Source organism: Scyliorhinus torazame, chromosome 9 (assembly GCF_047496885.1).
Source record: "Scyliorhinus torazame isolate Kashiwa2021f chromosome 9, sScyTor2.1, whole genome shotgun sequence".
Taxonomy (NCBI): domain Eukaryota; kingdom Metazoa; phylum Chordata; class Chondrichthyes; order Carcharhiniformes; family Scyliorhinidae; genus Scyliorhinus; species Scyliorhinus torazame.
The window spans coordinates 109,201,456-109,219,758 of NC_092715.1; the positions used below are offsets into that span (position 1 = coordinate 109,201,456).

General features: G+C 41.3%; 1 protein-coding gene across 10 annotated transcripts in view; it reads left to right on the plus strand.

The window, feature by feature from the left end:
- pam (peptidylglycine alpha-amidating monooxygenase) overlaps window positions 1-18,303 on the plus strand; it is a 445,162-nt gene that overhangs the window by 324,851 nt on the left and 102,008 nt on the right. For all 10 annotated transcript variants that reach the window (XM_072516372.1, XM_072516375.1, XM_072516373.1 and 7 more), the window contains exons 11-14: window positions 560-636; window positions 4,621-4,724; window positions 15,354-15,535; window positions 17,921-17,992. In XM_072516372.1, coding sequence (XP_072372473.1) covers window positions 560-636; window positions 4,621-4,724; window positions 15,354-15,535; window positions 17,921-17,992 — 435 coding nt within the window. The remainder of the gene's footprint in view (window positions 1-559; window positions 637-4,620; window positions 4,725-15,353; window positions 15,536-17,920; window positions 17,993-18,303) is intronic.

Consider the following 18,303-nt stretch of genomic DNA (forward strand, 5'->3'; position numbering starts at 1 on the left):
TTAAAAGAGCCCAAAGGTCCATTCGAGCTGGAGCCGCCGAAACGTGCGGCTTAGCTGGACATTGCCGCAACTGGAAGTCAATATTGTACATCCACAATCTGGCACTACAAGTATTGCTGTTGAGGAAGCATACTCCGATATTATGTTTTAAATTAACTCTGGTGAAATGCACATTCTTCACACTGATAATGAACAAAGAATTTAAACATCATAGGAGCTCGTTGTGATGCCTTTAATACGCAGCATAACTCAGGTAATTGTTTATCCTCACTGTTGATATCAATAGATGTTTGAAAAGAGCATGAATCCATGATGAGATTTACAGCTAGTTTCTGGAAATAGAATTTAATTTTAATCAATACTTATCAGAGAAAGTAATGTGCTTGTGTGACACAATCATTTTTGTCTCATCTGACTGCACATGTTTATCAGACATACAATTTGTAATTCACTGCCCTCGAGTTCATAGTTTAGTGATACCCCTTTAAGGTACAATGAATGTTGAATTGTTATGCTATGCCAATAACTGTGCGTTCAATGTTCATTTCTGTAATTTTAGGTCAGGTGGTTAGTGGATACAGAGTAAGGGATGGAAAATGGGTGTTAATAGGCCGACAGAGTCCACAACTACCACAGGTTTGTTTGTTACTCACTCATACAATCTGCAAATATTGGCTCAATTCTCGCTTGAGTAAGATTTTTTGCAGTGTATCCCAACCTTAAATTTAACATTTCTTGTCCTGTAAGTTGGTGGAAATGTGAAATGATGCTGTGATGGTGGCAACAGGACAACTGAGAAGTTTGTGAACAGCAGGGCTGCCTGTCTACTCCCTTAACCAATGACATTTAAGGATTGAGACAGAAAGCAAGAAACAACTGAGAACGAGGAGGGTAAATTCGACTCATGTTAGGTACATGTCAAGTAGAATAGTACATTCAAGAACCAACTAGGGAACAGGCTATTTAGATCTAGTACTGTTCAGTGAAAAGAAGCTAATTAACCTTGTTGTACAGGAGCCTTTAGGAATGAGTTACCATAATATGTTAGAATTTTACATTGGGGGCAACTTTGAGTCCACATTCACCGTGAGCACAAACGGCGAGATCTCGTTTTCCAATTTTCTCCACCCCTCGCCAGTGATGTCACGTTCTGGGCAAAACTTCATTTTAGTACATTTTAATAAACTATAATATAATTAAAGGGCTTCCTTGCTACATGTTCTCCCCACATTTAGAATGCCCCATGTCACATCGGTGAGGTTTACAACAGGTATTGAGGGTAACCTGCCGGAGACTGTGGTGGGGGGGGGGGGGCAGGAAGAGGGACATGCACTGGCATGCTGACACTGTCCCTTGGCACAACAGTGCCAGGAGGAAGTACCATGGGGCCCCTGTAGGGAGCTCCTTTTGGGGAGGGAGGGAGGGGAGGTCGCCCCCATGCCTATGTTTTGTTGAGGGGTGGAGGGGGGTCATTCGCCCTGGTGCCGGTGTTTGGTTGGGGAATATTTCTTTTAATTCAGATCGGGGTGCAAAATTATGTAGTTCAATCAGAAGCTATGATCTAAACACACAAACTATGAACGTATTGGGAAACAATGTTAAAAGGATTGATTGTGAACAGGCAAATGGCTGTCATTTAAAGAACAAATACAGAGTTTACAACAAAAATACATTCCTTTAATGCACAAAAATCCAGCGAGGAACCTGTTCCAACCATGATTAACAAAATAAATCAAGGATTATGTTGGAAGAGGTATGTAAAGTTGCCAAAAATAAAGGTATGCTTGAGGATTGAGCGCATTTCAGAACTCTGAAAAGGAATTCCAAGAAAACTTCTACAGGTACATAAAAAGTAAAAGATTAACAAAAACAAATGTGGATCCATTACAGAATTGTGAGGACTTATAATGGGGCATAAGGAAATAGTAAAGGGATTCAACAAATACTCTGGGTGAGTTTTTCTGTCCCGCTGCACCAGATTTCTAGTGCGGCACGCCATCGGGATTCTTTGTTTCGCCGGCTGGTCATTGGGGTTCCCCATTGTGGGGCAGCCCCACCCCATCGGGAAACCCCGGGCTGCTGGCAAAACGGAGAACCCCAACAGCGGAGAATCCAGCTTTCTGTGTCCATCTTCACAGAGGAAAATATAAAAGACCTCTCAGATAATAATCAAGGGACTAGTGTAAATAAGGAACTGCACGATAATAATATTAGTTAAAAAAAGTACTGAAAAAATTAATCGGACTCCAGAGTGTGAAAAGAGTTGATTGTAGAGAGTAGATGCATTTGGGGCAATTTTCTAAAATTCAATAGACTCTGACAGATTGGAAGGTGGCAAATTTAACCCCACTTTTAAGAAATGAAGCGGCAGTATGGTGGCGCAGTGGTTAGCGCTGTTGTCTCACGGCGCCGAGGTCGAAGTTCAATCCCGGCTCTAGGTCACTGTCCGTGTGGAGTTTGCACATTCTCCCCGTGTTTGTGTGGGTTTCGCCTCCACAACCCAAAGATGTGCAGATTAGGTGGATTGGCCATGAAAAATTGCCCCTTAATTGGAAAAAATGAATTGGGCACTCTAAATATATTTTTTTTAAATTTAAGAAATAAAGGAGAGAGAAAATGGGGAACTACAGACCTGTTAGCCTAACATCAGTCGCAGAGAACATTCTAGAATCTATGATAAAGGTTGTGATACTGGATACTTGGGAAATAATGGCAGAGTCCACAAGGATTCATGAAGGGGAAATCATGGTTAACTAATTGGTTGGAGTTTTATGAGGATGTAACTAGCAGAATAGATAAGGGGAAACCAGTTGATGTGGGATATTTGGATTTTCAGAAAGCTTTTGGTAAGGTCCCCACGCAAGAGATTCGTAAAAAAATTAAAGTGCATGGGATTGGGGGAATAGACTGGCATGTATTGGGAACAGGTTACAGATCAAAAACAAAAGAATAAATGAGTAATTTTCAGGTTGGCATGCTGTGACTAGTGGGGTACCGCAAGGATCAATGTTTGGACCCAGCTTTTCAAAATCAGTATCAATGATTTGGATGTAGATTAAATGTAATATTTGTAGATGACTCAAAATTAGGTTAAAATGTCAGTTGTAAGGAGGATGCAAAGGTGATTCATGGGGATTTGAAGAAGCAAAGCAAGTGGGCAGAAGTTTGGCAGATGGAACACAATGTGGAGAAATGTAAAGTTACCACTTTGGTAGGAAAAACAGTAATACAGAGTATTTTATAAATGGTGAGAGGCAAGTGTTCGACAAAGGGACTTGGGTGTTTCTGTTCGTGAGTCAATGAAGGTTAATATGCAGGCACAGCAAGCAATTAAAAAGATAAATGGCATGATGGCCTTTATTGCAAAAGAATTTGAATATAGGAGTAAAGATGTCTTACTGTAATTATATAGAGCTTTATTGAGACCACATCTGGAGTATTGTGAGCAGTTTTAATCTCCTTGCTGAAGGTAGTATGCATTTGCCGTAAAGTTAGTGCAATGAAGGTCCATCAGACTAATTCCTGGATGGAGGGATTTGGGAAAAGATTGAATAGACTGTGTCTCTGGAGTTTAGAACAATGAGAGGTGATCTCATTCAAACATACAAAAGTCTTACAGGGCCGACAGGATAGATAGAGGAAGGATGTTTCCCCTGGCTTGGGGAGGGGGCCAGAAACAGGGGACACACTCGGAATAAGGGGCACGTCATTTAAGACTAAGATTAGTAATGGACGGGATTCTCTGACCTCCGGTCGGGTCGGCGGGACCTGGCTCTAAGGGTGGCCTGTGGCGTCCTCGGGGGTGGGGGGGGGGGGGGGGGGGGGGTGGCGTTGGCCCACAGTGGCCTGGCCCGCAATCGGGGCCCACCGATCTGCGGGCGGGCCTGTGCCGTGGGGGCACTCTTTCCCTCTGCGCCGGCCTGTGTAAAGCTTCGCCATGGCCGGCGCGGAGAAGAAACCCCCTGCGCATGCGCAGGAATCATGCCAGCGGTTCTGGGAACACGCTGGTGCTCCTGCGCATGCGCCAACTCTGGGAACACGCTGGCGCTCCTGCGCAGCGCCGGCCTAGCCCCCGAAGGTGCAGAGGATTCCGCACCTTCCGGGCAGCCCGACGCCGGAGTGGTTCACGCCACTCTCTGGCACTGGTACGGCCCGCCCCGCTGGATACCGGAGAATCCCGGCCAATGTCTTCACTTGGGGTGGTGAATCTTTGGAATTCTTTGTCCAAGAGGGCTGTAGGACTTTATCATTGAGAAGATTTCTACATATTAAAATCTTCCAAGGGGTATGGGAATAATCCAGGAAAATTATGTTGAAGTAGGAGATCAGCATGATCTCATTGAATGGCGGAACAGGCTCTGAATGGGCTCTAAAGAACTGAAAGGAGCAGTGCAAATCTTTCAGCAAATTGTTGCAATTTGTAATGGATAGGGTATATCCCTCACCACAAGCTGCTGAACGATTTATGTATTAATAATGGCGAGTTGTTTTGGCAACAAATTTTAGGCCATTGACTTTAAGTGCTATCATTTACATTTTTAAAAATTAAGCCTTGAAAATAATTGCCATGAAACCTTTTACCAATAGTTTTGGGGTTTTCTGTTTTTGTCGTCTTCTCAGGCTTTCTATCATACGGACACCTCAGTGGATATTAAATATGGTGATATCATTGCTGCTAGATGTGTTTTCACAGGAAAAGGAAGGACAACTGTCACACGGATAGGGTATGTCTCAAATTGACCCATTTAATTGCTGGAGTAGCATTATTTATTTCAGCATTGATTGTACATCTTGCTTCTGAAAATGTTGGCCCTTTAGTGATTTTACATTATGTATCTTTATTTGTTATCTAGAGTTTCTTTTGAAACATATTTAAGATCATCTGTCCTTCATTGGCTGACAAATTGTTTTGTCAATATTATGCCATGGCTTATAATAGTTTACATTGTCCAAATGACCGGAAAGTATATTATTAAATGGAAACTCTTTACAATGTCAGTAAACACAGATGCTTTGATCATTGACATAGATTAGCATTGAATTTCACATCAGTATGCAGAGGGGGACTCCAGAGACCGTGTTATTCAACTTAAAAACAATGGGCCGGTTTCTCTGTTCACCGGATCCTTTACTTCGCCGGCAGCGCACTCACGCCAGCGGATTTCCCGGCGACATGGGGATGCCCATAATGGGAGCCCCATTGGCTGGATGCCGGGACAGAGGATCCCACTGCCAACGGGGGCAGGCCGCACCAGAAAATGGGTCTGGCGGGACAGAGAATCCAGCCCAATGGGGTTGAGTGGGCATGTGATTAAAAGCGAGAGGGAGGGAGGATTAAAATCTTCAAAAATTACAATGGATGGCTGAGCCTGAATTATCGACTGAGAATGCTGGAAATGTTCAGCAGGAGAGGCAGCAACTGTTTATGGAGAAACAGCTGACAAAATGTCTTCAACCTGAAACATTAACTCTGTTTCTCTCTCCACAGATGCTGCCTGACCTACTGTGTATTTCCAGAAAGTTCTGTTTTTATGACACAAAAGAAATATGAGCTAAACAAAGTTTTAATATATTAGCTCTGGTGGTGGTTAGATACAGTTTGAGTTGCATTATAATTGTATCCACCACCTGCGGCTATTGCCTAAGGCCTGCCCCGCTATTCTCTGTCCCCGACCGGCTGAAGTCCCGACGGCGAATTTCTAATATGGTCCCAGCCGTTCGGGAAACTCGCGAGGCGGTTGCGGACTCAGCCCGCGGCCGCCATGGTCGGGGGTGGGCCGATCGGAGGGTGGGGGTGGGGCCTCATATGGGACTGGGCCTTTATTGGGCACGCAGCTGATCGGGGGCACTATTTCCGCACACGGTCCAGGTCCACGGTCTGAGTCCGCCATGGAGCACTGCACAGCCGCTGGAGATGCGGAGGGCCATATCTGGAGGTGCGAGGGCCGTATCTGGAGCTGCGAGCTCCACAATGGCTCCCTGCTAGTCCCCTGCAGGGCTGTGAATCTGTGGCCTTTTGATGCCAGTTTTTCTGGTGTAAAAGACCACAGTTTTCACGACGGCGTGGGGACATAATCCCTGAAACGGAGAATCCAGCCCCACATCTCTATTTGTGCCACCTGTAGAAAGAGAAGAATAAGCTGAGGGTGGAATTCTCCCAACCAGCAGGTTTGCTGGTGAGCGGGCACAGAGAGTCTGGCACGAGTCAATAAGTCAGAAACCCTGCTAGCGTAAAATAAAGTTGTAATTCTCCCCAAGGTGTGTTAAGGCGGGTTGCTCTTCGGCTGGCAGGTGGCGCAAACACTATCTGCATTCATTTAAATCTCATGAATGCCCATTAAAACAGTTGGCCGCCGACAGCCTTTCAATTCAAAGTCATGCCAGCAGAAAATTACGTTGGCGTCAAACCGAATTGCTAATGAGTGGCCTGCACATGGTGGTCCTCAGTTTGCCAGAAACTTTGGGATGGGTGCAACAACTTTCTGCCATAGTGCTGTGCTGCTCCTAATGCAACCTCAAATTTTCCCGTGTTATACTCTGCCAAAATTTTCTCCACTCACTTAACATATCCATACAATTTTTTAGCATCTTTGTGTTCTTCTCGAAACTTGCTTTCCTATCTTTGTATCATCAGCAAATTTGGCTACCTTAAATTTGGTCCCATCACCCCAGTCATTATAGATTGTAAATAGTTGAGTTTGTCTACCTTAAAATAACCAATTATCCCTGTTTAGGGTCTGGTTTAGCACAGGGCTAAATCGCTGGCTTTGAAAGCAGACCAACCAGGCCAGCAGCACGTTTCAATTCCCGTACCAGCCTCTCCGAACAGGCGCCAGAATGTGGCGACTAGGGGCTTTTCACAGTAACTTCATTGAAGCCTACTTATGACAATAAGCGATTTTCATTTCATTTCATTTCTTGTTAGTTCGTCAATCCTCTCTCCATGCTAATGGCAATCACAGAATTGTTATGGCACAGAAGGAGGCAGTTTGGCCCACCGTGAATGCACCAGCTCCCGAAATGAGCATTATGACTGAGGGCCATTTTCCTACCCTACCCTGTACTCTTGCACATTGTTTCTATTCAAATAATAATCTAAAGCCCCAGCACCGTGTCATCTTTTTTTTGTGCAGTAGCCTTTTATATGGCACCTTACTGAACGTATTTTGAAAATCCAAATACAATACATCTACTAGTTCCCCTTTATCTATCCTTATCACACCCTCTAATAAATTTGTTGAACGAAATTCCCCTTTCACAACACCTTGTTAACTCTGCCTACTTGCATTATGATATTCTAAATACCCTGCTACTATCTCTTAAATAATAAATTCTTGCACTTTCCCAATGACAGATGTTAGGCTAACTGGTCTATTTGTAATCCTCTTTTCAAATCCATCCATTGTATAACCTCTCCCAATCTCTGCAGCTTCCTTGAGCCCTACGACCCTCAGACCTCTGTGCTTCTCCCATTCTGGCCTCTTGTACATCCACGATTTTCATTGCTGTACCATTGACGGCCTTCAGCTGACCAGGCTTTAAACTCTGAACTTACCTTGCAAAATCTCTCCATCTCTACCTTTGTTTACGCCTCTGTGACTCCTTAAAACCAGGTTTTTGATCATATATTCTCATTGTCTCACTGTCTCATTATTGCAGCTCAATGCCAAATTTAGTTTGAAATGCTTGTTCCTTTGAAGCACCTTTTGTGACATTTTACTCCACTAAAGATATTATTTAAATGCAACTTGTGTTTGCTTCTGTTTGGCTATTTGCTGACCATGCCCATTCAGAATTTCTGGAAATATGTTTTTTGTTTATCTGCCATTGTTGTTTGATGCAGCATAAAGAAAACAAGTTTCCTTCCTGGAATAAAATCAGGAAATGCTTGTAGCACTCCTACATCTGTTGGGAGAGAAACAGTAAACATTTCCATTAGAACTGGAATAAGTTAGACACTTCACAGTTTCTAAGCAAGTACAGAGCCATGCAAAAAGGTGAGGGAGAGGTAGGAATTATTAAATGTTAATGGAGATGGTCACCAATGCTTACTGTTGTGGGAAAACGGTTAGGAAAAATTGATTTGTATAGATATACTGTTAGAGTAGAGAAAGGCTGACCACCGGGAAGTCTTTTGGGTGAGTCACAACTTCCTTCAGTTGAACATCAGGGCGACCAAGTGTCATTTTTGGCATCTGTCTTAAACTCTGCTCCCTCGCCATTGGTATCAGCCCCGTAATTAAATTACACATTTGGAGGTCCGCAAACTGTCAGAAGTATCATCTTCTGCTTGCTTTCACCTATGGTCTCGCTCGTGGTAAACAAAATGAAGCGTTCAATGTACTGACTTCATGACTCAATCCTTTGGTCATATGAGTCTAGTTCCCCTGTGATAGGCATTTCCACTCACAGTTTAAATAATTTCGACTCTTGATGGAGCTTCTCTACTTTCTCAATGTTCCTTTCTTCCCCCCTCGATTTATGACGACTGTCGGCTGCAATCAAAATCTTTTACCTTGTCACCAATGTGGTGAATGGAGACATACACTTGAGCCTTCCCGTAGTTAACAAAGGGGTTTATTGATGAAAGACAAAGGCAGTTAAGTAACAGGCACAGAACGCCATACAACAGGTTTCATCACTTTGGCGCCTTGGTCCACACTGCGCTTTATGTGCGATTGACCCCGAGCAGGTTACGTGATCCGTGGTGCCCGCTCCCATAAAGGGGCCCCATCCACAGAGTGAGTGCAGGTTAGTTTGTCATGTGTCACAGCCAGAAGCTTCTGTACACTTTCCTGTATCCCTAATGTCAAATGGGGTAGTGCTCATAATATTAGATGTTACCCTTATTTCCTTTGGAACTATCACAGCTAAAAAAAGTGGGGAAAGATGATGATGCAGAGCAAAAAGGTAGAAATAATGTCCTCATGACGCTTGCAATAAGATGAAGATGAACCACGGTGGGAGAATGTTCAAGCCACATAGTAATCCCTGGAGTAAGATCCCATGAGCCCAACCCCTTTGTTACCTCCTGTGTTTTCTCCTTCACAAAAGCTTGGATATTCCACTCTGGGAGGGAAATTATATTTGTATGCGAGTGTGGTCCAGGCACAAGTGGGGGTAAGAGTGGGTGTCATCTGAGCAGAGGATGAGGAGAAGTTAATCTAACTCATCTGAAAACAAATGTTTGAGAAACTGTGCACTTACGTGGAGGCCCTAAAGCCAGTCACGCAAATGTTTGGCGATTTACAAATGTAACTGTGAAGTCAAAGGCCCCATTTTTACGGTAATATCAGGGTTTTATTCACATTGTAGGCAACAATGGAGCATATGGAAATCGCAATGAAATCTCCCACCAGTCCCCCCCACCACAGAAGCAGCCAGGGAGCAGTCAGCTACTCTGCACATTTTCAACCATTAATACTCTTTAGAACAGGCAGCATGGTGGCGCAGTGGTTAGCATTGATGCCTCACGGCGCTGAGGTCCCAGGTTCAATCCCGGCTCTGGGTCACTGTCCGTGTGGAGTTTGCACATTCTCCCTGTGTTTGTGTGGGTTTCGTCCCCACAACCCAAAGATGTGCAGGGTAGGTGGATTGGCCACGCTAAATTGCCCCTTAATTGGAAAAAATGAATTGGGTACTCTAAATTTATATTTTAAAAAAATACTCTTTAGAACAACATAGCCCCCAAGTGTGATCCAATTATAAATAATGGATTTATTTGTTTTTATTTGAAACATGGGAAAGGGGCAAGGATAAACCATTTAGTGAGCTGGTCTTCGTTCTAACGCAGGTTTTGTCAGTCCCCAGACCAAAGTTACAAAAGGGTGCACTTATGTGCCACAAAATAACCTACATGATCAAGACTATTATGTGATTGTTACGGCCACATTTTCAATGTTGAAAAATTGACTCGGGGAAACACAACAGTTGAGTCTGTAGAGCATTTCTTTAAACATACATCAAACAGTGTCTTAAAGGAGCATATTAATGGAATATTTTTAAATTAAATATTGAAGGTGAATATAATAGGGATATTGTTTTGTGACTGAAAATTATTACAAATGCCATGAAAGACGCACAATTAAAGTAAGCAGGATTCCAGGATTTGGAACCATTTGCTGCTGAATGTAATTACTGTTTTCATTCTGAGGAGTTCAATAGTTTTTTATTATTTAACAGATGGGCTGAGTGAACATCTTTTTCATGCACTTATATCCATTGAAGGGCTCGTACCTTTGGAGAATGATTTTAATTTAATATATAGTTCTTCAGTGTGTTCCAAGGTTAATTAGCAAATGCAACATTGTAGCAGACACCTGTTAAAGTGGCGGAGGTGGATTGTTTACTTCTTGGAAAAATACGTCAATGGTGACTTTTGTCTGGTGTCATACTGCATTCACTTATTCACCCTGGTAACAATAATGACATCCTGTCTACTTTGAGCAAACAGAAGAGAAAATAATACAGTAGTTCAGCCAAAGGTAATGAGCCGTTTAGGCTCAGTTCAGCTTAGGAAACTTTCAGAATCCTCCAGGTTCTCACTATCTGTCTGGGAGCTTAGGCAAAATGCTAGAACAATATATTGAATCACATCCTGTGACATCTACTTACGTAAGCTCCAAATGTAGCAAGAGCACAAATTAAATTACAAGTCATCTAATGATATTTTAAATAGTAACACTTAGCAGATTAGGTAGCTTCTGTGGCGAGTGAGGCGGAGTGAAGCCATTTGTCCTCCAAAGCACCAACGTCCAACTATATCTTTTTCTGGTCCCCCACTCTCTCCACCCCCCCCACCCCAAAAAAAACCAAATTGTGCTCTACAATGATGCCTGTTATTAAGTGCAACATCTGGCCGTTTAGGGAGAGGTGTTTATTCTGCTGTGTATGTATATGTAAAATTCCTCTCACGTCTAGCCAGGGAAAGCAACAGTAATGACTCAGATTCTTCTGCAGCAAAGTATCTAACTCTGTTAGACTTTCCTTTGCATGTTTAGACTTAATTGCGTGACAAGATGCTGAAAGTGCAAGCTGAAAAGACACAGCACGGGAAACAAAGCATCTGGAACCTGAGTGAACAGAGCAACCAACTGTGCATCTCCTTAACCAGTCCGATTTGAAAGAAATAAATGGTTGAAGGACGGAGCAAGTGTAAATTAGAATAGATGAATTTGATGTCAAATCATTTTCAGAAAGAGAAATAAAATGAAGGGAATAAAGGTTGAATCAGGACGAAGGAAAAAATGTAAAAAGAAGAATTTTAAAATTGACGTTTTAAAATTTCTCAACATGAACTAATACTTGCAGATTGTTTTCATTGTTGGGAAGGGTTGATTAGCAGTAATTACTACTTTGTGTTTACAGGTACTTACACTTGAAATTACAAGACTGCTTTCTTTGCTAAGTTTAGCTTGTACTTGCCATGTAAATACAGCAACTTCGCAACATTGAAAGCATGTCAATGGTGAGCCAGACAGTAAAATACCACTTTCACAAAACACAACATGGGCAGCAAGGTTTGAACATTAGCATTTTACTGTGCCTCTCACCTGAAATTGCTGTAACAATTACACTTAAAAAGTAGTGTGATTTTCCCCATGATTTTAAGGCAAAATCATGCCCATTACAGTGGTGCTCCTCACCTTAAATGGAACTGCTGTATAAGAAGAACATAGGAATTAGGAGCAAAAGTAGGCAATTCAGCCTTTGAGCCAGCTCCGCCTGGCATCCCAACTAAATTTGAAAGTAGAAGAAACGTAACTGTCATCCAGATTCAAATTCAGATTCAGATTGTAATCCACGTAACATTGTCTTGGAAAATAATTATAATTTCAATATCTCAATCAAATCTATTCTGTATTTTTAAAATTAATTCTTCAAAGGAAACTTACAGGCATAATTGTAAATGATATACAGACCATTGCGTTTTGTATTTCAACACTTGAGATAAACAATTATGTCGGTCATCTTGCTTTGTGATGTTTTCCTTAGTTGTGACAATGAAAGTGTTTCTTCACCAGAAAGACTACATCCAATTACTTTTCCTAATCTTGATGAAATATGTTTTGTGAGGGAATGTATTGCTTTGAAATGAAACTGCAGCCGTTTGAAGTATTCATAAAAACCTCTTGTAGCTGAGGAAATTTCTAATAATACCAGATTTAACTATTTCCCTGCAGTAAGTAATTGAATGCACTACATGAGAGTATGGTGGAGGCCATACTCTCAGACTTTCAAAAGGAAATTGGATGGGGCAGCACGATAGCGCAGTGGGTAGCACTGCTGCCTCACGGCGCCGAGGTCCCAGGTTCGAATCCTATCCCTGGTCACTGTCTGTGTGGAGTTTGCACATTCTCCCCATGTTTACGTGGCTTTCACCCCCACAACCCAAAGATGTGCAGGGTAGGTGGATTGGCCATGCTAAATTGCCCCTTAATTGGAAAAAATGAATTGGGTACTCTAAATTTATTTATTTTTTAATTTTAAAAAAGGGAATTGGATAAGGATCTGAAGGGAAACTTGCACGGCTACAGGGAAAGGATGGGTGAATGGGACTAAATTAATTGCTTTTTGCAGAAAGCCACCAAGGACATGAAAGGCTGAACGGTGGCCTCCCCTGCTTGTAACTATTTTGATTCTCAAGCATTCAGGAATATTGTTGCAGTCTGTGATGCCCAGTCTTATTGAAACTTGAGATGGACCAAAAAGATGAAACTTCCAGAAACTAATGAGATTTTGGTCTGTACTGGACCTGCATTATTCACATTTTGCTTACCAAAACTACGAGTAATTATTTCACTTCTTAAACCTATATTGAAACAGTTTTTATATCATTGTAGTTTGAGATATTTTAGCTTGATTAAATTGCTTTGAATTATTTTTTGTAATACATCTATTTTTAGATTAATTTTTCACTTCTGAAGGAATATGATGGCTGTTCCCAACTTTTACTGATACAACTAAATATACGCGAATAGCCAGTGATAAGCCACTGATCAATCTAATGGTTGGAATATTATGGTTTGGGACAGCAACAAGGACCTGAATAACTATTATGAGCAATGCAAAATATGGAAATGTATATTTATCCAATTTCCCAGACAGCCGAGATAATACAATGGTTTTAAATGTCCCTTCGTCCAATGTCTGTCCTAGTGAATGACAGCTACACTACCTTTATTCATTCCCAATTTATTTATGACTAATTTCTCCAGCCTTATTTTAAACATCCTGTGTTGTTTTGATTATTGTTTTCAGTAATTCAACTCTATTTCAAGAGTTAATTATGCTCTCTGATTGCAGATGTTCCTTCTAGATATCACATTAATTTGTCTTACAGTAATGCCCCTCTTGTAATCTTATTCCAGTCATAACCTACATTATTCTTTTGTAAGTTTAAAAACATAGCTAAAGGTCAAACTCATTTGTTTGAACAATTTTCCACTTTATTACATAGCATATTATGGTATTTAAATAGCATTTTAGGAACCCTGTTTTCTTGTCTAATTTCATTTATTTACTTTGCTGTTATGAGAAATAAACGGACCTCCACTGTTTTCCCATAGGCTTCCGGAGCTAGGTAAATTATTGGAGCCATTTCTATTTATATGTAATATCTTTCCCCTCCAACATGCACACATTCTTATCTCAACAGACATTATCAGATCTCTTCCAATGTGGTTTGAGTGCTGCGATTCTCATGGGAAATATTAATTTTTAAAGGTATCTTTGAATTTCCAGTGACTAACTGAGAGGATCACAGACAAGAATGGGGAGATGGTGATGTTGTGGTAATGTCAGTGGGCTAGCAATCCAGAGACCCAGTCTTGTGCCTCTGGAACACAGGTTCAAATCCCACCATGGCAGCTAATGGATTTTAAATTCAATTAATAAATCCAGATCCAGAATTGTAAGCTAGCCTCAGTAATGGAGACCATGAAACTATTATCGATTGTTGTAAAAATCCATCTGATTCACAAATGTCCTTTATGGAAAGAAATCTGCCATGCTGCCCTGTTCTGGTCTACATGTGACTCCAGACACGAGCAAAGTGGTTGACTCTTAACTACCATATTAAATGGTCCAGCAAGCCAACTCAGGTCAAGGGAATTTGGGGATGGGCAACAAATGCTGGTCTTGATTTTTAAAATTCAAATTTTAAGACCTTTGCTGTAACAAATGAACTAAAAGCAACATTGACTTAAAAAAACACCAACCTATAGAAAAGGTTCCCCCTTAACTTTTAACACATCCGAAAACCTCATGTCACAGTTATACTTTACATCATGCACTCAGCTGAATAACAGTTTTCACAATGACCAGTCTAACATCACTCCTAGCTTCCAACAAGTTTGTTTCTCCACATTTTGTTGAATGCTAACATTGAGTGACCATCAAAAGGTGCTTCTGTCAGTTTTTAGAGAAGTCTCGAATTGAATACCGGGCTTACCCTCCCCCAGCCACAGTAGGTTGCTTCTTTAGGATTCCTTGGATTGCCACAGGGTGTATCTCTTTAACTCCATTTTATTCTGCCTGATAGACCACAGAATGAGCATTCAGTCCTCTCTGCTGATTACACTGCCTGACAATTTCTTCTGTGTCTCTCTCTGTGAGACTTCCCTTCCTGTCTTTTCTGCCCAAACCCTGGAGACTGACAGTCTAACCAGTCAGCACAGCTACTCTAGCTATTGTTTAAAAGCAAATTACTGCGGATGCTGGAATCTGAAACCAAAGAGAAAATGCTGAAAATCTCAGCAGGTCTGGCAGCATCTGTAGGGAGAGAAAAGAGCTAATGTTTCGAGTCCAGTGACTCTTTGTCAAAGCTTTGCTCTTTTAGCTCTATTCTCTCCCTACAGATGCTGCCAGACCTGCTGAGATTTTCCAGCATTTTCTCTCTAGCTATTGTTTACATGTGTGAAGCCTTGCACCTTCTTCCAGTAAGTCAACCTGGGCATCCCATCCCCATAGCAACCAAGTCACCAAGGTTTTGTCAGGCAGAATTCAGTACCGGTCACATAACCCATTTCATTCCTTGGGTATAACCTGGAATTAGACATAATCCCAAATTATCATTATTTTATAAACTTCGCATTCCTTACAGAGTCATCTCCGTGTTCCCAGAGGGTGGTCAGAAATGAATCTGACTTCACCTTCCTTCCAATGGCATCTAGCTTCTGACCTCTGTGTCTTGATGGCATGAATGAGCTAGGGAATTAATTTTGATGAATCTTCTTCTTTGACAGCACATTAAAATAGAAATTAAACTGGTCATTTTGGATGTTGTGATATAAAATATACGGGGAAACCTGTTTGAGTGTATTAAGCATACAATTATTTTGTTTTGTTAACAGAGCAACATCGAAAGATGAAATGTGCAACTTGTATGTCATGTACTACATGGAAGCTAAGCATGCAAAGCCGTACATGTACTGCATGCAAGATGGTAGCCCTGAATTGTTTAAACATATTCCTCCAGAGGCAAATATTCCGATCCCTGTCAGCCCAGATATGGCAATGCATGGACATCATACAGGTGATTATATTATTTTATATTATTGAAACATTACAGTTTGCATTATTCATCAAAAGTATTCTGTAATGTTCTGGGGATCAGTAAGAATGACTATAATACATATAGAAAGCTGAGTGAGTGACTCTGCCATTATTGGTCTGTTGATTATGTCCCTTAACCACTTGAGGACAAGATGTTTTTGGTTGTGTTACACAATTCTGTTGCTGGGGCCACCATTGTACAGGTCCAGATAAGCTGGTAATTAACTGTGACACTTCTCCATGCCCAATGAAAATTATAAGATTAAATTATTGACAGAAAACCAAGTGTGCTAGCTTGAAGTAGGAAGGTTGAACGTGTCTCTAAAAGTAAGAAGTTGGATGGTACAATGTCTCCATATATTAGTACGAAGTCTTACAACACCAGGTTAAAGTCCAACAGGTTTGTTTCAATGTCACTAGCTTTCGGAGCGCTGCTCCTTCCTCAGGTGAATGAAGAGGTATGTTCCAGGAACATATATAGACAAATTCAAAGATGCCAGACAATGCTTGGAATGCGAGCATTAGCAGGTGATTAAATCTTTACAGATCCAGAGATGCGGTAACCCCAGGTTAAAGAGGTGTGAATTGTGTCAAGCCAGGACAGTCGGTAGGATTTCGCAGGCCAGATGGTGGGAGATGAATGTAATGCGACATGAATCCCAGGTCCCATATATTAGGCCTAGAGGAGTAGATGACTTTCTGCACTGGGGTCTTGGAGGGATGGATGTTGGCAAATTAACTTGGGTGTCAATGGTTGTAAATTATGAGTCTATTAATTGAGATGTATAAGAGTGCCAAAGGACACAATTTCTCATTTCCCTCCCCGCCACTCCCCAATAACATCACCAATGTTATGCCTTCCAATGTAGTATTCTCTCTTCAAGCTTTCCCGTATTTTTATTTTTCTCTCAATCCAAATATCTGATGATTAGTTATAACTAAAAATTAAATTGCAAACCCTCTGTAACCTCATTTTGAACTGCTTTGAGTTGTCAACTTTGAGGGGCTCTGTAAGCATTTTTAAGCTGTAGAGTTAGGTTTTGCATTTAGTACCATTGAATTAGCTGCCATTAGATAAGGTAGTGATTTGTTGGAATGTCGACTGATTGGCCAAGGCATCGCCATGGAGAAAGCAATGGGGAACTATAAGCTCCCCAAGCCTCCAAGGAATTCAAAAATGGTGCAAGGCTTGAACATATCCCTTTTGTATGGGAATGGGTCCCTGCATATGAATGTATTTTGCTTCCAGCAAGTCAAATAAGCTGAACTGCAAATTTGACAAATTGCTTGATAGTGTAGCGATTAATGCACTCAGAATTATTTTGCAAATACTGGCCAATTGTGGAATTACATCTAATAGTCGATCTTTTATTTTAGGTTTGTAAGCATGGGCTGTTTGAGTACAGTCTGTACCCAGCCTATTATGAACAGCCAAAGGGACATGCTGTTTGATCCAATCAGCTGATCACCAAGGCATATGGCCTACCTACCTCGCATTGATTGGCACTGAAATGCATACACAATTGTGTGGTATGCAGAAGATCTTTTTGGACCTATAGCAGCATTCTGTTAATGCCATTTGCATAACCACTTCATAGTGGCAACATGAAATGTCTTCCTTAACCTGTTATTCAAATTTCTTAGCCTTTGCAGGGTAATTGGTCTACCACACAATTGGGCAACACCTTGTTTATTTCAGTGCTGGTGAAATACCAGTAGGCAGATCGTATGTCACAGCGATTGACTGGTCGAATCAAGTAGCATGTTCTTTCAGTTGTTTGTACAACCCCTACTTGCAAAGCCTAAAATGGAATGTCTGCTGCTAGTTGTGATTCTGTAATCGGGCAGCACTTGCTGACCAATCCTGAGTCCACTAATAGAAACGCTAACAACTAGTTTAGGATAATCAATCGAGCTAGTAACATGGCTCAGTTACTCCTGCTGGAAACAACATGCATTCAAATGCAGGGACCTGTTCGTTGCAAAACAGAAGGAATATTTTCAAGCTTTGCACCTTTCTGGAATTACCCAGGAACCTAGAGTTCCCTGTTGCTTTCTCTATGGCAACATCTTGGCCAATCAATCAGCATCCTTTTCTCCAGTGGTATAAATTGTTGTGATCATTTGAATTTAAGCATTCCTACATTTTTGCTGATGAATTAAAGACAAAAGATTTTGACAACATGTCTCTCTTTTTGGCAATTTTCCAGATTTTGGTTGTTTTAAGATGTTATAACGTTGTACATAGACCATGTTTATAATGGTAGTGCACACAGATGAGATCTTTGACATGTGTTTGAAGGTGGCTACTTAAGAATAAATTGTAATAACTTTAAAATGTACTTTTCATCAATGCAACTACTAGGCAAAGAGAACCCAGATGAAAATGTTATACTGCAGCAACCTAAGAGGGAGGAAGAGGTCGTTCTTGACCAGGGTATGTACAATCATGGATAATAAATATTATATTTCTCATTGGTCTGGAAATTATCATCAACATCACTTGTATATGAAGTGATGATAGAACATAAAAAATGTACTGCATGTTAATATCCTGGAAATCTCTCCCGAACAGCACAGTGCATCTACCTACACCTCATGGACTGCAGCGGTTCAAGAAGGCAACTCACCATCACCTTATGAAGAGCAACTAGGGATGGGCAATAAATGCTGGCCTAACGTGTGACGTCCACATCCCATGAATGAATTTTTAAGAAATAGTGCCAGACTTTGCAGTCAGTGGTGAAC